Genomic DNA, 21,214 nt, shown 5'->3' on the forward strand with positions numbered 1-21,214 from the left:
AGGCCTAGTGGGCACAGCCCTGGACTTGCAGGAAGGAGGCAAGAGGCAGTGGGACATAGTGTCACCTCTCCAAGCATAGTTCTCCTCCTCTTATAGAGGGGGAGGCTCACAATAATAAGATTCATAGTATTTGCCCAGCTTAGGCAAGGAAACTTGTAGCATGACTCAGGAGCAAGGTCTGCGCTGCGACCACCCCCTTGATGCTCCACAGGCCAGGGCTGCCTGCCCGCAGTGGATAAATTAGGTCTTTCTCAGGCCATTTAATACTGAAGGGACATTTAAGGGGCCCAGCCTCTCAGTAGGGGCCCAGCCGGCTCATACAAACTCTGGCGGTCTGAACTGTTCGTGCCCCGGCCACTTCGCCCTGGTCCGCTTGCTTCCAGACCCGGCGGGCACTGTGCCTCGTCCTGGTGTCCTGGCAAAGAGCTGCCCCGGCCTCCGGGTCCCCAGGGCTGCGCCGCCGTCCTGCTGCCGCCCTCCTGTGGCCGCTCCGAGGCGACCTCCGGCCGCGCTGCGGGCCCCCTCCCTCCGCCGGTGACATCACCGCATTCCCGTCCCGGCTCCTCCCGCCTGCAGCTGCAGTGACAGGCGAGCCGGGCCCGGTGGCGGAGAGGAAGTGTGGGGCCGCAGCGCCGAGCCCGTCCCAGCCGAGGCCGGCTCCCCGGGCGGCTCGGGTGACAGTGTCGCGGCCGCCGGGCGCAGCACCGGGCACGCGCCGGGCAGAGCCGAGCGCCAGCCGGACGCTTCAGCAGAGACGCGGGGAAAATGGCTGATGACTTTGGCTTCTTCTCGTCGTCGGAGAGCGGGGCCCCCGAGGCGGTCGAGGAGGACCCGGCGGCTGCCTTCCTGGCCCAGCAGGAGAGTGAGATCGCGGGCATAGAGAATGACGAGGGCTTTGGGGCACCTGCCGGCAGCCATGGGGCCCTCGCGCAGCCGGGACCCGCGAGTGGGGGTGAGTCAGTGCAGGGGCCTGGGAACTGGGGGCCTGGGGCTCGCACTCGGGTACCTGGCGGCGCAGACCCGGCCTCGGGGCCCTGCAGGGGAGTGACCAAGGGCCTGGTATGGCGGGTCAGGTGCAGGCCTGGGGCTGTGTGTGTTTGAGAGGGACCTGGTGGAGACCGGGAGGAATCTTCTTGGAGAGCTTCATCTGAGGCCCTGCCCCGGGCTGTGAACCTGGCTCTGCCCACAGGAATTTGTCAGGACATTTCAACCCAGGGCCAGCTCCACCACTGCCTGGCCCTGAAATCCAACACAGTCCAGCCCTCAGAGTCTCTCCTGAGCCTCCCCCTTGCCTGGTCGTCCCAGGCCCCCAGCTAAGCCCTGCAGGCATGGGCAGAACACAGACCTCCCGGCCCCTCAGTCTTAGCTCTTCCCTACAGCTGGCAAAGCAGGGAACGCTGGGTGCTCCAAGAACTCACAAACCCTTCCCTGGGGGACCGACCACCTGCATCCTGCAGCCACTGGACTAGGCACTTTACTTACATTTAGTCATTTCATATGCATTGTCAAACCTATTTCAGAGGTGGCAAAACTGAGACTCAAAAGGTACCCTTCTGAAACAACTAGTAAGTGGCAGTGAGGATTTAACCTGTTTCTGTCAGACTCGAAACTGTCTCCACCTAACCGCACTGTCTTCCATATGTCTGGCTCTGGGTTAGATACCGAGGTGGGGGCAAAGGCACAGAAGGCTTCAGTCAGATGTGGTCCTGCCCTCCTGGGGTTTCCAACTGTCTATTAATGGTTTTCTAAAGGTGGTTCAGGGCTACTGTGGTTAGCTTTAGATCTGGATTCAGGGCCTGGTCCCTGTGATAGCATGTTTATCAAGGATATTCCTGTTCTGGTTCTGGCTTGAAAGGACAGTTTCTTAAAATACTTAGCTAAAGAGTAGATACCTTCATGGGTGCATGCAGAACATGCCATGCTTCTTGTTAATGTTGTTGTGTTTTGGTGGGGGCTTATGGGCCTGTTGGAATAAGTGATAGCTTATATTTTTTAAAAAAAGTTTACAGGTTAGGTTCCTTATAGTCATATTTGTATTTATTCAACCTGTACTGAAGGTCTCCTGTGTGCCAGGACCACTGGGGATACAGAAATGAATAAGACAATTTCTGTGGCTTGAGGAGCTTGAAGCATCTCTGTACCCCTTGATATAAGAAATGAGCAAGGCTTTTGTAACATCTAAGAAACTGGAGGTCCAGAGAGCCTGAGTGTCTTGCCCAAAGTCACACAGCCATGAGTGGCCGATCTGGGACTTGATCCTAGCTAGCCCTCCACACTCTTTCAAATGCTATAGCAGTCGCCCTAGGAGGTGATGGGCTGGAGGGCTGGCTTTTGCCACCCAAGCAAGCCAGTAGCGGAGGGCTTCTGAAGCAGCAGCTCCTGTCACCTCAGCATGGATCCTCACACATCCCAGGGAATTCGTAGGAAATGCCTGCCTCTATTCATTATTCACTAGTCCACACCGCCTCTGTGAAACCACCAGCTTTCTCAGTCTGGCTTGGCCTGGAGGAGGCCCCGCTGAGAAGAGCTGATGTCAGAACCCCTTGAGAGAGAAGGGCAGGTAGAGCTTAGGTTGAGGGCAGCCAGAGGCCCTGGGAGTTGAGCAGGTTGTGGCCTCTCCCAGGACAGTGGGGCTCCAGGGGCTCACAGCCGGGATGGGAGGTTCCCTCTGTGGCAGGGGTGGGGGCACAGGTTGACCCCAGACTGGAGAAGGCAGGGGGAGAAGGAGAGACATGGCCCTCTGAAGGTCTTCCAGACTCATACCTGCTGAAGCTGCAAAAGTTCAGCTGCCCTCCTAAGTAGGGCCTGAGGATCAGGGAGGTATTATAGGATGGTGGCTCAGTAGGTGGCCAGACAGGATGGGATTGATCTGACCTTCCTAGGCCTAGGTGGTGCTGAGCAAGTAATCTTCCCTGACCAGTGATGAATACCAGAAGCTCGGACAGGGTGGAGAAAAAGTGCCTTGGCCTGCTGGGAGCTGGGAGAAGCTGGCTTCCGGAGCTGCGGCCAATCAACACCTCTGAGTCTGTTCTCCTAGACGGTGCCCCTGTGCTGAGTGCCCTGTTGTGGGGCTCCCTGCTACCCCAGGGGAAAGAGGTGTCTGGTCTAGGCCTGAGCCGGAGCCCAGCCGCATTGAGTCTCTCCTCTGGGGCGGGATCTGGGACCAGCCAGGGCAATGGACACTTTGTTTCCATTCATCAGCCTTGGGTAGGGCCTAGCAGGTTTACATTTTCACACCCAGATTTCTGAGCCCCAGCCTGGCTCTGTCCCTGACTTGCCCAGTCAGTTCCTGGCAAGCCTGTTTCCCCTGCTGGGCCTCAGTAAGCTCCCAGGAATGTTCTGGACCCTGTCTGCCCTTGTTCCAAAAGAGGTCAGGAATCTGAGGGAAGCAACGCCCACGGGGTTAGACGTGGGCCTCATATCTGCCGTGCTCCTGTTCTGCAGGCCTCTGACTGCGGACGTAAGATTGTAAATGTGCAATAATTAGAAAGCACTGTGGGAACAGATACTCAGTTCTATGTGTGGGTGGGTGTGGATTCTCCAAGAGGCTGAAATTTCAAATCCAGAGGAATGTTCATGGGACTGAGAAACTGAGGCAGAGAGACTTTCTGAAGACCAGGGTAGGCACCAGGACTGTGGACCAGGGGCCCAAGACGGGTCTGGTCAGAGTGGGATGGGGTGGTGCTCCTTCCACTCCAGAAAGGCCAAACATCCAGCCTGGCGTCATCGTGAATGACACGGATAATGTTAGGCCCTGAGGAGGGGCCCCAGGAGAAGAAGCCCCTTTGCAGAAGATGTTGCCACTAAAACCCCATCGCCCCCTCCCCCCAACTTAGGGACCAGGCCACCCATGGAGGAGTAGCCCTAGGGAATGAGTAGGGATGACAGGAGACATAGTCGGTCAGAATCAATCACTGTTTGAAAATTTATATCAACCAGGGATTATTTCCATAAGATTAAGTATCCCTCTCTTCAGTCCCCAGGCTGAAATCAGTGTGGTCCCTGCTTGCAGCCCTATCTGGCTGGTAAAGGGGTACTCGTCCATCTGTGGGAAGTTCGTGTGGCTTCCTGTGGCTTTTTGCTGGGAGGCATCACAGTTTCCAAGAGGCCTTAGGCAGGCCTTGCAGGTCATGGTGGACCTCCAGAGAGCAGTTCATCTTGCATTTAGCCAGTACTCACTGCTCACCTGTTCTGGGCAGGAGCCCTCAAGAACTGAATAGGATACAGAGCCTGGCTTGACAGGGAGTGCATGGCCCTTGGGAGGTCACAGGTAATTGCATAAGAGAGTGGGGAATGCTATACAATATTGTGGGATATCCCAGAGGTGAAACCTTTCTTCAGTGCTTAGAGAAGTAGGGGAAGTAATGGAGGACTTCCCAGAAGAGGTGACTTGTGAACTGGGTCTTGGAGAATGACTGATTCCAAAAGAGTATTCTTTTGAGAGAAAAGGGAGGAAGAAAGGCATGGGTTGCAGACTGGTGTGTTTGAGGAAGGAGGAAACCAGAATAGTTTTTTTTAAGGCTTATTTATTTATTAGAGAGAGAGAGAGAGAGAGAGAGAGCACACGCATAGCAGGGAGTGGCAGAGGGAGAGGGAGAGACAGACAGGCTCTGCGCTGAGCACAGAGCCTGATGTGGGTCTTTTTTTTTTTTAAGATTTTATTTATTTATTTGAGAGAGAGAATGAGAGAGAGAGAGAGAGAGCACATGAGAGGGGGGAGGGTCAGAGGGAGAAGCAGACTCCCTGCTGAGCAGGGAGCCCGACGCGGGACTCGATCCTGGGACTCCAGGATCATGACCTGAGCCGAAGGCAGTTGCCTAACCGACTGAGCCACCTAGGCGCCCCTGATGTGGGTCTTGACGTGCTTGATCTCACGATCCCGAGATCACGACCCCAGCCAAAACTAAGAGTCGGATGCTCAATCGACTGCACCACCCAGGCGTCCCCAGAATATCTGGGAGAGGGACTGGTGGGAAGTGAGGCAGGAAAGCGGGCAAGGCCAGAGTGTAGAGGTTCTCATGTGCTATGGTCTGAGGTTTGAGGTACTCATTCAACAGATATTTATTGAGCCCAGTTATGTGCCAGGCACTGTTTTAGATGCTGGGCGCTGGCATTGGGCAAGACAAAGTCCCTACCCTCACGAGGGGCCATTCAAGTGGGGAAGATAGATAATAAGCACCTACACAAATAAGCGTGTCAGGCTGTGGTAAGTACCATGGGGAAATACTGCAGGGGCAGGAGGGTGGGCTGTGAGAGCAGTAAGTGTCCCGGGGGTCAGGGAAGGCCACTGCTAGGACAGCGTTTGAGCAGAGGCTGAAGGGAGGGGAGGGAACAGCCCATGTGGTATGGGTAGGAAGGCCTTCCAGGCTGAGGGAAAGTCCCTGCCGGTCCCCAAGGCGGGAGCAGACCCTATAGGCCACCATGGTCCATGGGAGGCGGGTTTCTTTTTCGTTTGTTTTTATTATATTTGTAAGCAGAGGAGTGACATAGGTAAGTGTATGCCTTACAGAATGTGAGCCCTTGGCGTTTGGTTTGAAAGAGCGTTGGGAGAGGGTGAAGCCGGAGTCAGGTCAAAGGCCTGCGAGCGGACAAAAGCCATCCGTTCTTTTTCTGATGCTTTTTTTTTTTTTTTTAAGATTTTATTTATTTATTTATTTATTTGACACAGAGAGAGAGGTAGCGAGAGCAGGAACACAAGCAGGGGGCGTGGGAGAGGGAGAAGCAGGCTTCCCGCGGAGCAGGGGAGCCCGATGTGGGACTCGATCCCAGGACCCTGGGATCATGACCTGAGCCGAAGGCAGACGCTTAACGACTGAGCCACCCAGGCGCCCCTTTCTGATGCATTTATTGGTGTTTATCTGACACATAAGTTTCTGAGCTCTTACTAAGTCGCGGGTACCGCGGGTACTGTGCACGCGTCTGAGGAAGACAGGGGTGAGGAGCAAGGACTCAGGTAGGTCTTCTAGGTGTTTGTCACCAACAGGGCCGACAGACTGGACAGGGGACAGAGAGCAGGGGACAACTTTGAGGGTCACCGTTGCAGCAAAAGCCACAGGAATTTGTGACTAATCAGCTGTCAGGGAAAGGGACCGGAAGGAGTCATTGTTGAGGGCAAAAGAAAATCCTTTAGGAGGAGCGGAAGGAGGAAAAATAGGCCAGGTGCTGCCTGGTGGGGGCTGCAGTTCCTGCTCTCCCAGGTGGAGCAGTTGCTCCAGGCACCGCGGGGACAGGCAGTGACGCGCTGGGCCCCTGTTCTTAGTGCTCGCAGACACCGCCCTGAGCCGACAGCGTCTCTGCCTGCTCACCAGGCGCAGGCTCCACACACAGTCAGGCCATTGCTAGCCATGGCCGAGTGTAAACTACATTCAGGTAGGTGAGAGGCTGTCACTGGCTGGGTGGCCGTTGGCAATCACATAGCCTTTCTGAGCCTTAGTTCCAGTATCTGTAAAATGGGTGGATAACTTCATCACAGAGTTGTGGTGAAAAGCACACGTGACAATGGCTGTGAGAAGGCTTTGTGAACAGTCACGGCTTGAGCCCAACTTATTTAGGTATCCAGTATGTCTCCATGGGGAGGGGGTTGTGTCTGGACACAGACAGAGGGTGGCTCAGGGCGCTAATGTAGGACCATCTGTGCTTGCTTTAAGCTGAGCAACGAATAATGCCATTTCTTTGTTCTCTTTCTAGCTGGTTCTGAGGACATGGGGACCACGGTCAATGGAGATGTGTTTCAGGTAAGCAAGATTCTGTCATAACAGCGGTAGGAACTGATAGCCTGGATCTCAATAACTTATGGCCCCATCGTCGGTGGGATTAGGGCTCCAAGTTATTCTATTCATTATGTCTGATGCATTGGGATGGGAACATAGACAAGGGTTTTGACATGTTTTCTTCCTTCCTTCCTCCCTCCCTCCCTCCCTCTCTCCCTCCCTTCCTTCCTTCCTTCCTCCCTTCCTTCCTCTCTTTCTTTCTTTCTCTCTCTCTCTTTCTTTCTTTTCTGTCGTGTGGGGGAAGGGCAGGAAGAATAAGGACCACTATAGACAGGGATTGATGGTGTGCGGCCTCAGGTTGCCCATGGTGATGTCCAGCTAGGAGAAATAAAGTGGCCCACAGTGGCACAGTGCACACTGGGCCCTGCACGCATCTGTGCCACTGGTGGAAAGCTGGACTGAGTGACTGTGTCCGAGCATTTCTTTTTAAGATTTTTTTAATTTTTAAAAAATATTTTATTTATTTATTCATGAGAGTCAGAGAGAGAGAGAGGCAGAGGCAGAGGGAGAAGCAGGCTCTCTGCCTAGCAGGGAGCCTGATGCGGGGCTCGATCCCAGGACCCCGGGATCATGACCTGAGCCAAAGGCAGACGCTTAACCATCTGAGCCACCCAGGTGCCCCCGTGTCCGAGCATTTTAAGTGCAGGTCTTTGATTCAGAGATTCCACTGCTTTGAATCTTCCCTAAGGAAAGAATTGGACAAGGCCTCCCAGATTTTTGCAGGATTATTTACAAAAGTAGACAAACTATGTGGTGAGCACAGCATAACATAGAAGGAAGTTGAGTCACTATGTTGTACACCTACAATTAATGTAACATTGTATGTCAACTGTATTCAAACAGAAAGTTAAAAAAATAACAGACAAACTGAAACGACTTAAGTGTCCAGCATCAAGGGCCTGGGTAGGTAAATTGGAAAATCATGCTGTTGTTCAAAAGAGCAGTCAGAGCTTTCTGTATTGACATGAAAAGATGCCCACAATATATCAAGTGGAAAAGCCCCTTGCAGAATAATATGCACAGTGTGATCCAGTTATTTTTTTATTTTAGAAATATATTTGTGCAGAATATCTGAAAGGATGTGCACCAGCTGTTAACAATGGTTAAGAGTGGTTAGCCCTGAGGTATGGGGGTGAGATAAGAAAAAGAAAAGGCTTTCACTTTCCCTGGATTGTTTTAAAATTCCTCATAATGGGGGCACCTGGGTGGCTCAATCGGTTAAGCATCTGCCTTCCGCTCAAGTCATGATCCCAGGGTCCTGGGATCAAGCCCCGCATCGGGCTCCCTGCTCTGCGGGAAGCCTGCTTCTCCCTCTCCCACTCCCCCCGCTTGTGTTCCCTCTCTCTCTGTGTCTCTGTCAAATAAATAAATAAAATCTTTAAAAAAATAAAATAAAAAAAAATCCTCATAATGATCTTATACCCACCCCACCCCCCACAACACCAGTAAGGATATTTCTGGTTAGACTACTTCTTTCTGTACCCACCTCCTCCTTCCCCACATTTATACACAAATGGGTTTAAGAGTCCTTACACTGGGAGAACTTGGCCCACAGATGGCATCCCCAGGACCCTGCAGATGGAACAGTCCCCCCCACCCATACTTGGGTGGGATAGAGACACTTGACCCCTGGGGCTGCAGCTTCAGGATCTCCTGAGCCCCACCCTATTGAGGCGCTGGCCTCCCAAGTCCTCAGTGGGGAATAAACAATACTTTCTTATGTAAGAAGGATAGGCTGGTACCTTACGTGGGGAACCTAGCCAAGTCCCGTTTTTGGAAAATTACTCAGCTATCAGCAAGCTAGAAAAGTCAGTCTTTAGGACTTTAGGAACTTTGTGTCTCCTTAGGTCTGAGAGCACCCAGTAAACAGCATTTACTCCTGTACAATTCGGTAGATCATGGAGACCCAGGCTATCCTGGGCCTGCCCCTATCCTGGGCACACTCAAAAGGACTTCACTTGACCCAAAAGGTCTATGTCCTAAAGTGGACCTGGAGCTGGAGATACACTTAGAACTGCAGAAATATCTAGAACACTATGAGCAAGATAATATTTCCCCTTTCTGTAGGTTAGGATCTTGAGGCTTCTCTGTCCTCAACCCCCCAGCCTTACTTTTTATTTGGTGGATATAGGAAATCCCAGGCCTCCTTCCCAGTCTTAGTGGGAACTCTTATTCTCACTGCTACTAATAACCCATGTATGTTTATTTGTAAATCATTTCACTCCATGCCATCCTAGAATCCTTACAGGCAGGGGAGGGGTCATGAATGAGGTGAGTCACTCGGGAACTTAGTGGCAAAGCTCAGGTTCTCCTAGATCTCCTGCCCCTGATCTGGTGCCCTCTGTCCCATCCCTTGTGCTGGAACTGGCCTGCCACAGTGGCTGGATCTTAGGCAGAAAGCCCCTGTAGACTTTTTTAGGATTGACCATAGACCAGGGTGTGGTTCATGCTGCAGGAGGAAGGTGGGGGGAAGCCTTGCTTGGACATGCCCAACACTTTCAAGGGTCCTGGCCAGAGCTCTCTGGCTACATTTCTTATTCTTTCCTGGCAACCTCTGGGCCACAAGGGTGTCCAGCTATAAACCTGGTCCTCAAGGCGTAAGGATGAGTCTGCCCACACTTATTCCAGTCCCATCTGGCACTGCCAGGGACATGGATAGAAGGCCCCTGCAGACTTCCCCCCTCCTGCACAATCTCTCTCCCCCGCCACGCACTGCCACCATCCCCCTCTGAGCTACTTAGAGGGATCAGCAGCTCAGCTTAGCTCCGCTTTAGCTGGACAATCCCAAAGACGGATATGCCTCATCCTCCTGGCTGTCTCTGGAGTCACAGCGTATCCTTGGCCAGCCTGACCCGTGGAGGCTTTCATGGTCATGTCCAGCAGAGGGGTCCCTCAGCAAAGGGGTGCCAGGGAACTAGACCCAGATAAGCCTGTCCTGACTGTAGCCTTTCGGTCCTGGCCATTTCTGCCCCCTTCCCTGTTGAGCTTGGGTGGGGGGGCGGTGCTCAGAGCATTCCTGCAGCCACTGGGGAGCCTGCCTGGGCTGCCAGCCTGTAGCTGACCCCCAACCTCACTGCTCACTGGCAGGGGCCAGGCCAGGAAAATTAGTCCAGCAGGGCCAGAGAAGAGGAGCCAGCAAACTGCTTCTCAGGACTCAGCGTGCCGGCAACACCGCTGTGCGCTTCCTGGTTGGGCCGCAACACAGGCCCGTGTCCGCGGGGTCTGCCGGGCTGATTGTGAACCACACAGCCCCGCCGGCCCTCACCTGTGCATATCCTCCACAGCTTACAGGGGGCCCCACTTCACACTCGGAGTGGAGTGGGATGTTGTCTCTCCCATTTAATAGGCGATGAGACCCAAGGAGCCCAGGGAAGGGACTTCTCAGAGGTCACACATCCAGTGAGTGGCAGGAGGGGACTTTAAAGCCCAGGCCCTCTGATGCTGTGTGCCGTGGCTTTGCAGACGGCCACTCGTCCCTTCATTCCGCCAGCTCCCATGCCGTGAGTGCCGCGCACTGTGCTCGGGGCAGTGGATGTGACGGCAAATCCGCCACTGTTGTCTTCAAAGAGCTGGCTTCTGACAGAGGACAGAGACCTGGAAAGAAGTGATGATAGCGCAGGATGGTAAGGGCTCAGATACAGGGGTGGTGTCAGGCGCTAGGAGTCCGAGTTCTTAACAATGTGTCAAGCATCACCCAAGGGCTCTAAGCGTGTTAGCTCGCTTCATCCTCCCAACACCCCCGTCATGTAGATTCTGCCTTTATCCCCATTTCACAGACCAAGAGGAAGATGCACAGGGAGCTTTAATAGCTCACTCTAGTTCCACAGCTGGGAAGGGCTGGGACTTGAACCAGGCTCCGGCGCCAGGTGCTGCACTCGGTCAAGGAGTGCGACAGGGAGGGGCTGCTGGAAGTGGGTTTCCAGGCTGCCCAGGGGCACGTGGCTGGTCTTGGCTGATAGGAAAGCATGTGCAAAGGTACAGAGCATAAGGCACTCTCTGTGGGCCTTGCCTGGAGCCTGGGGCCTGCTGCAGACAATGGTGTGCTGGGGGAGCCCAGAGACGCCAAAGCTACAGGGCTGGTGTGATGGGAGGGGAGCGCCCCCTGCCCCCATCCCCGGGCACAGCTCCCAGCCAGAGCCTGCTAGTGGGCCGAGCTGTGGATGCACAGGTGGAGGAGGCATGTCTAGCTTGGCCGAACTTCACACCCTGGGCCTCGGGCACGGCCACCCCTGGGCACAGTGTGCTTGGAACTACACTGAGCAGTGCTCCTGGATGTGTGGTGCCCTTGGATGTGCGGTGCGGCTGCTCCAGAGCCCATGAGAAGCACCCATGGGAGTCCAAGTGGCTCCTCGAGGCTGCTCCTGCACCCAGGCTGGGGTGCTGTGATGGGCTACGGCAGAGGAGTTTGGATGGAATCAGTAAGGCCTGGGCTTCCTTTGTGGCTCTTCCCAACCAGATGGGCTTGGGCTACTCTCTTGACTGCTCTGAGTTGATTTCTCACTTGTCAAAAGGGGATAAGAGTTCCTGCCCTGCTGTCCCACAGGGCTGTTGGGAAAAAGTGCTCTGCAGCCCAGGGAAGCTTCTTGTAAGTTCCTGGCCATGCTACTAAGTGAGCTGAGGGGTGGTAGTGTGTGCGTGTGAGAGATGGGGGATGGGGCAGGGGGCACTTGGAGGAGCGGGCACCGTCTCTGATCTTGGGGAAGTAGACTTAGGGAGACAGAGAGTAAGTGTGTCACAAATCACGTGACGCTGAAGTGACTTTTGTCCCTGCTGAGCTATGTGGCCAGCATGTTTCACACCCAGGAATTCAGCTGGAATCTCAGCTCTGCCAGTTCCCAGCCCGGTGACCTTGGGACTCTGGAGCTAGAGTTTCTCTACCTGTAAAACACAGATGATAAAACCCATCATGTAGGGTTCTAAAGATCAAAGAGATCAGTTTAATTGTGATTCCTCTGCAAGTTTTAAAGCACTAAAACCTGGGACTCTTAATTTTAGGGTAGGCTTTATGGGTATGGTGGGCCTGAAGGACATCAGTGTGACAAAACTCCTGCCTAAGAGACCCTTCTCCAGCCCATATCCCCCACCCCTTCTCCTCCCATGCCTGGAAACATCGCTGTACTCAAGTTTCCCAGAGGCACTGGCCCCACAGGGTCCTTACGCTTCCAGTTCTGGTCTAAAATGGCCTTTCCCTGTCTCTGCCCCCAGACTAGAATGACTGTGTCCGCCCTTGTCTCCGCTCTTTACCTGACTTGTGTTATAGTGCGTACCCCAGCCGTGGTCCTCATTTGTGAGAGATTCGCTCTGCCAAACTCCCAGGGGACAGGTCGTCTTTTTCATCGCTATCCCTAAGCCTGAGCATATGCTCATTCATCCAAGAAGTGTTCTAGAGATCCTCCTCCAGCCAGGCCTTCCCTGTTCTAGATACTATACAGAGACAGTGAGTCTCAGTCCTTATGGGGCTCACTTATTGGGGCTGGGGGCGGGTGGAGACAGAGAGTAAACATGTAAACATATCATTTCAGATAGCCGGAAGTGCCGTGAGGCTAAGGAAACACAGCACCTTAATAAGCACGTATACACAGAAGTAACTGCAGTTGTCTGCACATGGCACATCCTATAGGATTGGGTGGGGGAGGCCTGGTGGCCTGGCCTCAGGACAGGGTTGCTCCCGGAAGGGGGCAGGGTGGGGCACACTCAACATTAGTGATCAACTTCTGTTCTCCAGATTAGAGCCCTGGAAGGGCCCCTCGGGTGTGGTGAGAGGCTGTCTAAATTGAAGTGTAATCCTGTGCCAGAAAGAATAGGGCAGTGCTCCAACCGTCCCACCCAAGGGTGGGCCTGACCCCAGGGAGGTGCCAGGCTACACACCCTGCCCTGGGCCCGCCCTTCCCTCTCCCCCCCAGACAGGGGGAGACTGCATCCCTCATGTTCCCGCTGCGTGCTCCTTCACCCGGGCTGCCCACACCCCTTTGGGCAAACATTTACCCAGCACATCTGGCTCCGGGGATATGCATCCATGCAGCCACTGCTTACTGAGCACTGATGTGTGCCAAGGACAGTGGCGAGCACCCCTGGGCAGAGGGCGGCACTGGACATCGTCTTGTGGGGACAGGACATTAAACACCAGTGTTCCTGAGAGGTTTTTTTTCTTTTCTTTTGTTTTCTTTCTTAAGATTTTATTTATTTATTTATTTGAGAGAGAGAGAGAGCATGAGAGTGGGGGAGGGTCAGAGGGAGAAGCAGACTCCCTGCTGAGCAGGAGCCCGATGTGGGACTCGATCCCGGGACTCCAGGATCATGACCTGAGCCGAAGGCAGTCGCCTAACCAACTGAGCCACCCAGGCGCCCAAGTTTTTTTTTTTCTTTTAAAGATTTTATTTATTCATTTGGGAGAGAACACAAGTTGGGGGGAGGGGGCAAAGAGAGAGGGAGAGGGAGAAGCAAACTCCCCGTTCAGTGGGGAGCCCGATGCGGGGATCGATCCAAGGACCCCAGGATCATGACCTGAGTCGAAGGCAGCCGCTTAGCTGAGTGAGCCAGCCAGGCGCCCCTGTTGCTGACAGATTTGATGAATGCTTGAAAGACAGGGAGTGATGAAAGGATGGGGCAGGGGTTCAGAGGCTCTACATAAGGTCCTGCTCTGCCCACCGGGAGCTCCTGGTCCAGCAGGGAGACTCGTGCAGAAGGTGAAGGCTGTAACAGAGCACAGAGAAGAAGGGGTGTGAAATCTGCCGAGGGGGTGGCTACTCTAGAGGATGGAAGAAGATTTCATCAGCTGAAGAAGGGAGGAGAGGGCAACAACTGCAGCTAGCCCGGGGAGGAGACGGACGCTCGGGGCAGCAGGAGTGTGTAGGGTGTGTGCTGCTGGGAATGTGTAGGTGCCGAGTGTCGGAGGGGGCGTGGCAGGAGATGGGGCTGGACTGGAAAGGGTCTTTGGCTTTGAGAGACCACAGGGGGTCACAGCCTTGCTGGGTTGAGCTCTCAGCCCCCAGCGCTTGGAGTCCCCAGCTCTGGCAGGCCGCCTGGGGAAGTGCGTAGAGCCTCGGCCTGGGAGTCAGAGCCCTGGACGCCCGCCACTACATCATGCCATCGCTCCTGGCCTCAGTTTCCTTCCCTGTAAGATAAGACTGAATAATAATTCTAGCTACCACTCACAGAGCCATCCCTCCACACCAGGCCCACTTCTAGATGTCCTACAAAGACTGTCATGTCAAGTCCTCACAACAGCTCTTGGAGGTAGTTTTATTATTATTCTCATTTTTGGATGAGGAAACTGAGGCCCAGCAAGGTTGAGCAACTTGCCTCCACTACACATGCATCCAGTAAGCAGTGCAGTGGGGTCTGAACCCAGACAGCCCGGGCTCACCACCGTGCAGTCTCAGCCACGCCATCCTGCCCCATCCCAGAGCTGCTAATCCACCTAGCAGAGGTTTACTGAATATCTTCTGTGTGCCAAGCACTGTGCTGGGCAAAGGGGACAGAGCGATGAGCAGGCTAGACAAGGACCCTGCTGTCACGAAGACAGACAGAAAGTGAGGTCATTTCGGACTGTGTAAGTGTTAGTGGGTGAATAAGACTGCAATAGAGACTTTAATAACAGGAACACAAGGGACTCACTGTGTGCCAGGAAGTGTTCAAGGCTCTGTACATTTTTAAATTCATTTCCTTCTTCCATCAGTGTGAAGGGGTGGCTACTCTTATTGAGCCTGCTTCGTGACCAGGAAGGTGAGGCTCACAGGGGCCGTGTCACTCGCCCAGGTCCCCCATGGGAGAGCGTCGCTGGTGAAGGGCACAGCGAGTATAAAGGCAGGGTGTAGTCACGGGAGGCAGCAGGTGGGAGGCTGCTGGGGACAGCTGAGGTAGCCACATGTGGTGGCCGGCGCGGGAGTGGGGGGGTCCTGGTACTCAGGCAGCAGCAGAGGCAACAGGGCGGGTATGCAGGCTGCGCACACTGCTGTGTGTTTGCGCCCTAGGAGGCTAACGGTCCAGCAGATGGCTATGCGGCGATTGCCCAGGCTGACAGACTGACTCAGGAACCCGAGAGCATCCGCAAGTGGAGAGAGGAGCAGAGGAAACGGCTGCAGGAGCTGGGTGAGGGCAGGGCTGAGGCTGGGAGCGGCTCCCAGCTGGGTTGGCTGTTTGGGACATGTGGGGGTGGGGAAGCCTTAGGGTACAGGACCCCCACTCGCACTGCCTTAATGTGGGTATTGGGTGAGGATGGGCCCTGAGGCTGCTTGCCAGGGGGTGGGGGGAGGAGTAGCCAGGGCAGCTGTGCCCTCACATTCCTACGGCGAAGCTGCCACTTACTCTCCTGTTGGGGTCACAGATGCTGCCTCCAAGGTGACAGAACAGGAGTGGCGGGAGAAAGCCAAGAAGGACCTGGAGGAGTGGAACCAGCGTCAGAGTGAACAAGTCGAGAAGAACAAGATCAATAACCGGTGAGAGGAGCTATGGGGACACGGGGGGAGTTATGGGGACACGGGGGGAGTTATGGGGTCATGGGGGGAGTTATGGGGTCATGGGGGGAGTTATGGGGACATGGGGGGAGTTATGGGGACAGGAGGCCATGTGGACAGTGAGAGAAGTTAGGGGATGGGGACTGTCTTGAGGAGGGATGATTTGGTGGCAAGAACGCAGAGGCAGGAGAAGCTGAACCCCTCAGGGCTGCCTCCTCAGTTGCTGGTGGCACTCAGAGCCGTCAGGGCTGGAACACTGTCGAGCTGTCACCTCACCAAGACAGAGAGAAGCAAGTTCTGCGGGCAGCAGAAGAGGTCTCAGGACCCCGGCATGGGAGCCAGACTGCCCGGGGCCCAGCGGTTAGTGTCACAGAAAGCACAGGCCGGGCCGGGAATGAAGAACCAACCTGGGGACAGGATTTTACTGCTTGTAGAAATGGCAACACCTCAGCCCAGAGACGCTAAAGGATAAACGGAAGTTAGTGGCCTGTATAACTGAGAAGGCCAGGGGTGGGACTGTAATACTAGGCTCAGGGGCTCAGACAAAGTCAACTGGCATTCATGTTTACTGTCTCTTGATGCTGCTCTCCCCTCTGGTCCTGGAATGGGGCAGGGGGTGGGGGGAGAGGCGGCCACCGACAGCTCCAGGCTTCTGCTATGGTCTTTCCATAACCTCTGTGAAACTAGCATCCTTCCCAATAGCTCCAGCTGAGATCCTCGACCTGACCCTTACCGGCCTGGTGTGGGTCCTGTGCCTGGCCCTGGCCCAGTGACTGTACCAGGGGAGGGACTCTCTGATGGACCCAGCCTGGGCAATAGTCCCATTCCTTGGGTTGTACATGGGGTCAGTGTCACCCAAACCACAGGGACTGAAGTGGGGCCAGCCCGATCCTGCCAACAACAATCAGGGTGCCCTTCCTGGGAAGAAGGGGAATGGAGGCTGGACTGGCCGACCCTGGATGCCCACTAGCGAGCACGTTCAGGGATATGGTCTCAGACCACTTCTGAGACTCTGGCCGGCAGCTCTGCCTTTGAGGCTGTGTCCTTCAAGGTACCTGGCCGGCCCGGAAAGGCAAGGCTGGCCCTGGCAAGCTGCCGCACTTCTGTTCAGGAAGCTGCTGTGGGCCAGGCTCCGGGTTGGGCACTGGGGGACAGAATGGGGAAGGACCCAGTCTGTATCTTGGAAGAGCTCAGAGGAGAGAAGCACACATGTGCAGGTGAACTCACCAGTAGGCTTCTCTAGGGGAAGGCTGTGGAAGCAAGGGGTGTGGGTGGGGGAGGGACCTCTGTGTCTAGGACCTGGACTTTGAAGGATGATTAAAAGTTCATCAGGGCAGGGTTGGGCGAGAGTGTTCTAGACTAGGGAACAGCAAAACATGAAAGGCTGTTATGTCTTGGGCACCAGGGAGTGGTAGGGAGAAGGCAGGAAGGAGGGGTCACAGGTGGAGGGTCTCCAATAACAGGGTTGGACAGACGGGGGCGGTGAGGAGCCCTGGAAGGCTCGTGAACAGTAGTATGATCAGGGCAGTTTCAGAAAAGGCACTCAAGCCGGTGAAGGATCCCTGCTCTCCTCTCTGGGCTGTGGATAGTTGCTAAGACTTACAGGACTATGCTTCCTAACGCTCTCCAACTGGAGGTACTAATGCTGTCTCCCTTTCTTTTTAACCCTCTGCCTGTCTGTCTTGCCATCTGTCTTCCCCCACCTAACCCTTTTCCCAAGGATCGCTGACAAAGCATTCTACCAGCAGCCAGATGCTGATATCATCGGCTATGTGTAGGTGTCTTCTTTCCTCCTCTGTCGGGGGAGCGGGAGAGGGCGAGGGCCCCTCTGTATGACTTGGGTGTCCTGCTTGTGGGGTATAAATGAGTGTGGCCAGGCAGGGACTGGGGCTGGGGGTGGCAGGGCAAAGACCAGAGCAGGAGGCAGCGCAGGCACCCACCTTCACCTCTATTCCTGCAGCAAATGTTTGTTGAGCATCTATTCTGCCTGAAGGCAGCTTTGCTAAATCAAAGCAGAACACAGAAAAAGAATGCACTGCCCATCCCAGGTGGGAGGGGCAAATGGCAAACAGCCCAACTCCATCCTTCTGAGATGCCTCTTAGGGCTGGGAGGTGGGATGAAGGAGTCTTCTGTTGAACAAAACATTGAGTACCAGAAGCATAAAGAAGAGATGCTTCCCACAAATACCCCCATCCTCTACTCCTGCTCCCAAGCACACTGCTCCTCCTCAAAGCTTCAGCCCGAGTTTGGCCACCAGATCCTGCCTAGAGCACCATGGGCCTCTCACATGTTCCTGTTTGGGGGCTAGCCAGGACTATGCCTAATCTGGATTGGAGATGGCAGATGGTGCCCCCGTTGATGGGCAGTTGACAGCCTGGGGGGGGGGTGTTGGCATGGTGAAGGGGAAGGCAAAGCAGTGACGACTGCGTGATGTCTGACACGAGCGTGTGTGCCAGGTATTTGCTGTTCCTCACTCTGGGGTCACCCTCCGCAGGCCTCTGATGCTGTCTAGGCTGGCATTTCTCTCACAGAGCACAGGATCCACCCAAGAAACAGCCTTGTGTTCCTTCCTTCTGTCCACTCTCCCATCTGTCCGGTACTTACTGGGACTTGCCCAATGCCAGTGTCTGTGGGAATAGGAATAAGCCACGGCCTGCCCCACAGGTTGCTCATGGTCGGGAGAGTGTTGTCCTAAGGGCCGTGTGGAAGGGGACACTGAGCCCTGGGAGCTGCTGTCTGCTGGGGGAGCCAGGGCAGGCTTTGGAGAGGCGGGACCTTCAGCTAGACCTTACAGTGTAAGAAGGGATGAGCTTGGTGGCGAGGGCGAGAAGACCAGGGCAGCCTCCGTGAGTGGGGCGCAGGCTCACGGGGATGGCTGGGAGCTGAGGACGGGAGGCCAGCATGGGGCTAGTTGCAGTATTGCCTGTGGCGCCAGGTCTACAAGTTGCGACGTGATCCTGAAAGCAGCAAAGACCCACAGGAGGTTTCAAACAGAAGAGTGGGGATGACAGGAGCATCGGTGCTGGGGAACATACCACGTAGGGGGTTCAGTGCTCTTGTTGCACTTGAGGAAACAGCACTGGGGGGGGTCCTGAAGAGGGGAAGAGTCTACACCAGTTCTTCTCAGACTTTTCTGTGCCTTAAAATCACGGGGGACCTTGTTCAAAGGAGATTCGGATTCAGTAGGGCTGAGGCGAGGCTGTGATTCTGCATTTCCAGCAAGCTCTGTGGCGACGCCGATACTGCTGGACCACACGCCACACACTGAACAGCCACGTTGGAGGACAGCCTCTTGTTGACCTAAAAGGGACGGCTCCGAAGGCAGCACCCCTCAGCCCCACCGGTCGTCCACCTCCACACAGCACCTTATTCTTTCCCAAGCCTGCACACATTTGCCACTTTGTTAGAGTCTCAGGCCGCTGAGACGGATCAGCAAGGTGGAGGCTCTGCTCCTCACTTTATAGGTTAGGAAATGAGTACACAGAGGGAGAGCCAGGTCACCTGACCCAGAGCCAGCTCATCCTTGGCACAGCCTGTGGGGATCACTTGGGGAGCTCCCTGCCTGGCATGTGGCAGAGCTGATCCTGTTTGAGATATGGAAGGGGCCACAAGGAGAAAGGGGCTTTCCAGGGACCCTTGCTGGCCAAATAGGACATAGACCCAGCCCTCTCCACTGAAGATCTTTTATTGTTTTGCTCTTAATGAGTCCCACATTTGGGTTTGTCCTCTACACTGTCTTTCTCCATTGTTCCTTAATCAGTGGCTTCTGTAACTGTCCACCAGAACTTCTGATGAAGAAACCACCAGTTTTCAGCCTAACTTGATTCCAGCCAAAAGCAGAGACTCCCATGGAGTATTCCCAGGCTGTGGCTCCATGGAGATAAGTCATTCTGGGCTAAAAAGAGCTCTATAGTCAAATACACTTGGAATGTGGTAGATTCTATCTGCATGTTATAATCCACCTGGGAAGTTCAGGATGCACATTAGCACATTAAAGGCTGTGAAAGTTTTGTTTTGAAGATCCTCCTTAACTGGATTTTCCATGTGTATTTGACCACAACCCTTTGCTGGAGAACACTTTACAGAGTCCACAGAACACTGAGGCAATGCTGAATCAGGTACTTCAGTTAATAAGGTGGTTAGTTAATGTCCTACCTCTGCTAAGTTTTTGGAATAGCTGAGGTACTGCATTAGTTCCTCCAAGGGTCTTTAGGTGTTGCTTGCTGGAAAGGTAATGAACAGAGTGCTAGGCTGGGCAGGGGTAGGGGAGGGGGAAGAGGTTACTTTAGCTAGGGTGGCAAGGGACAACCTTTCTGAGGAGGAAAGACCTACATTCAAACCTGAATGAAAAGAAGTGACAACCTATGAGCAGGTCTGAGGGAAAGTATTCCAGGAAGAGGTGACAGCAAGTGCAAGCGCCCTGAAGCAGGACCAAAGTAGGCTTCCTCCGATGCCAAGGCTGTTCCTGGGGGCCTGAGGTCACAGGGCACAGGGCTAAGAACTCTGGATAGACTACCCTGGAGTAGGTCGGGCAAAGCAGCCTTTCTCAGTGGGAGCAGAGCATCACTGATTCAGGGGAAAGGAAGACAGCAATGAAACCTCTGTCCTGTCTCTACCTGCAGGGCATCTGAGGAGGCTTTCGTGAAGGAATCCAAGGAGGAGACGCCAGGCACAGAGTGGGAGAAGGTAGCTCAGCTGTGTGACTTCAACCCCAAGAGCAGCAAGCAGTGCAAAGACGTGTCCCGCCTGCGCTCGGTGCTCATGTCCCTGAAGCAGACGCCGCTGTCCCGCTAGGTGCCTGTCACAAGCATGGCCACAAAGCATGGGCTGGGCCTGGGCACAGGAGGAGCCGCTGCTTTGGCCAGGATTGGGGCACAGTGCCTCCAGCAGCTGCTACCCACAGCCTGTTCTGTTCCTCCCCATCTCCTGGGGCTGGGAAGAGGAACCCTCCCCCGTCACCCCATTCCCTCCTGGCCCTGTGGCCCAGCCCCTCACACCTCCTCTCGGTCCACAAAATTGTGACTGTCCCTCCTGATGTATTTTTTTTTCTTGGCTTAAAGGGTGTGTTGTTAACTCTTTTTACACTTATTTATTATCATTCTCATTTCTCTGGAAGCCATAACTGGTGTCAGGGCTCAGTTTGTGCTTAGAATTTTCCCAGCTTCGTGGCCCTGGGAGGTGAGGCTATCCTCCTGGAAACCGTCCCAGCTGGAAGGAGGTGTCCCAACCTGTGTATGTCTGCTGCCCCCCTCTCCAGGAGGAAAGACAATCTCTAATGGAATGCTTTTGCAACCCTGATCCTTTCTGATCCTTCAATAAGCCTGTGATATAAGGATTCTGTTGTTGTCGTCATATAGCCATGGACACCAAGGCTCCCAGAGAGTAAGAAGCTTTAAGTGGGAGAGAAGAGGCAAGACCAGAGGTTCCCAATGGTAGCTCCCTCTAAGTCCGGGTCGAGGCTGGTGAAGGTAGCTGCTGCCAGACTCCTTTCCTTGGGTTTGGCCAGTACCCTCTGGATGTGGAAGGCTCACTGCTCTCCCTCCTTCAGCTGTCTCCCACCCTGTAGATTTGGGATAAATACTCAGTGACCACACCTTCATCTTATTCAGCAGAGGTTGCAAACAGGCTGTGTTTAAGCCACTGTGACCTGCACAATGTTTAAAAAGACTTGAGTAACTGCCAACTGTCTTTATTTTCCTAGAGCTGCCATAACCAAGTACCACAGTGTCTGGCTTAGAACAACAGATATTTATTGTCTCACCATTCTGGAGGTCTGAAGTCCAAAATCAAGGTGTCAGCAGAATCACAGTCCATCTGAAGGCACTAGGGAAGGATCTGTCGTACAGGCTTCTCTCCCAGCTTCTGGCAGCCTCAGGCATTCTTTGACTTGTAGGTGCATCACTACAATCCTGAGCTGATCTTCACATCATCTATGCATTGTCGATCTTTGCGTCCAAATTTCCCCTTTTTATAAGGACACCATCAGA

The 21,214-nt window shown here is 54.3% G+C and overlaps 1 protein-coding gene across 2 annotated transcripts; it reads left to right on the forward strand.

Annotated features, from left to right (window-relative positions):
- The first annotated feature begins 561 nt into the window (after positions 1-561).
- On the forward strand, positions 562-20,300 carry CLTB (clathrin light chain B). Of its 2 annotated transcripts, XM_073889743.1 has the most exons (6): positions 562-952; positions 6,688-6,734; positions 14,744-14,861; positions 15,097-15,208; positions 16,947-17,000; positions 19,850-20,300. In XM_073889743.1, the coding sequence occupies exons 1-6, from the start codon at positions 766-768 to the stop codon at positions 20,019-20,021; spliced, it is 690 nt and encodes a 229-aa protein (XP_073745844.1). In that variant the 5' UTR covers positions 562-765; the 3' UTR covers positions 20,022-20,300. The 2 variants fall into 2 exon arrangements, with proteins under 2 accessions (XP_073745844.1, XP_025722787.1); XM_025867002.2 differs by lacking the exon at positions 16,947-17,000 and having other exon boundaries at positions 567-952.
- The last annotated feature ends 914 nt before the right edge of the window (positions 20,301-21,214 follow it).

The sequence above is a fragment of the Callorhinus ursinus genome, unplaced genomic scaffold (assembly GCF_003265705.2).
Source record: "Callorhinus ursinus isolate GAN/ISIS: 27379988/994484 unplaced genomic scaffold, GSC_fseal_2.0 scaffold3, whole genome shotgun sequence".
Lineage (NCBI taxonomy): Eukaryota > Metazoa > Chordata > Mammalia > Carnivora > Otariidae > Callorhinus > Callorhinus ursinus.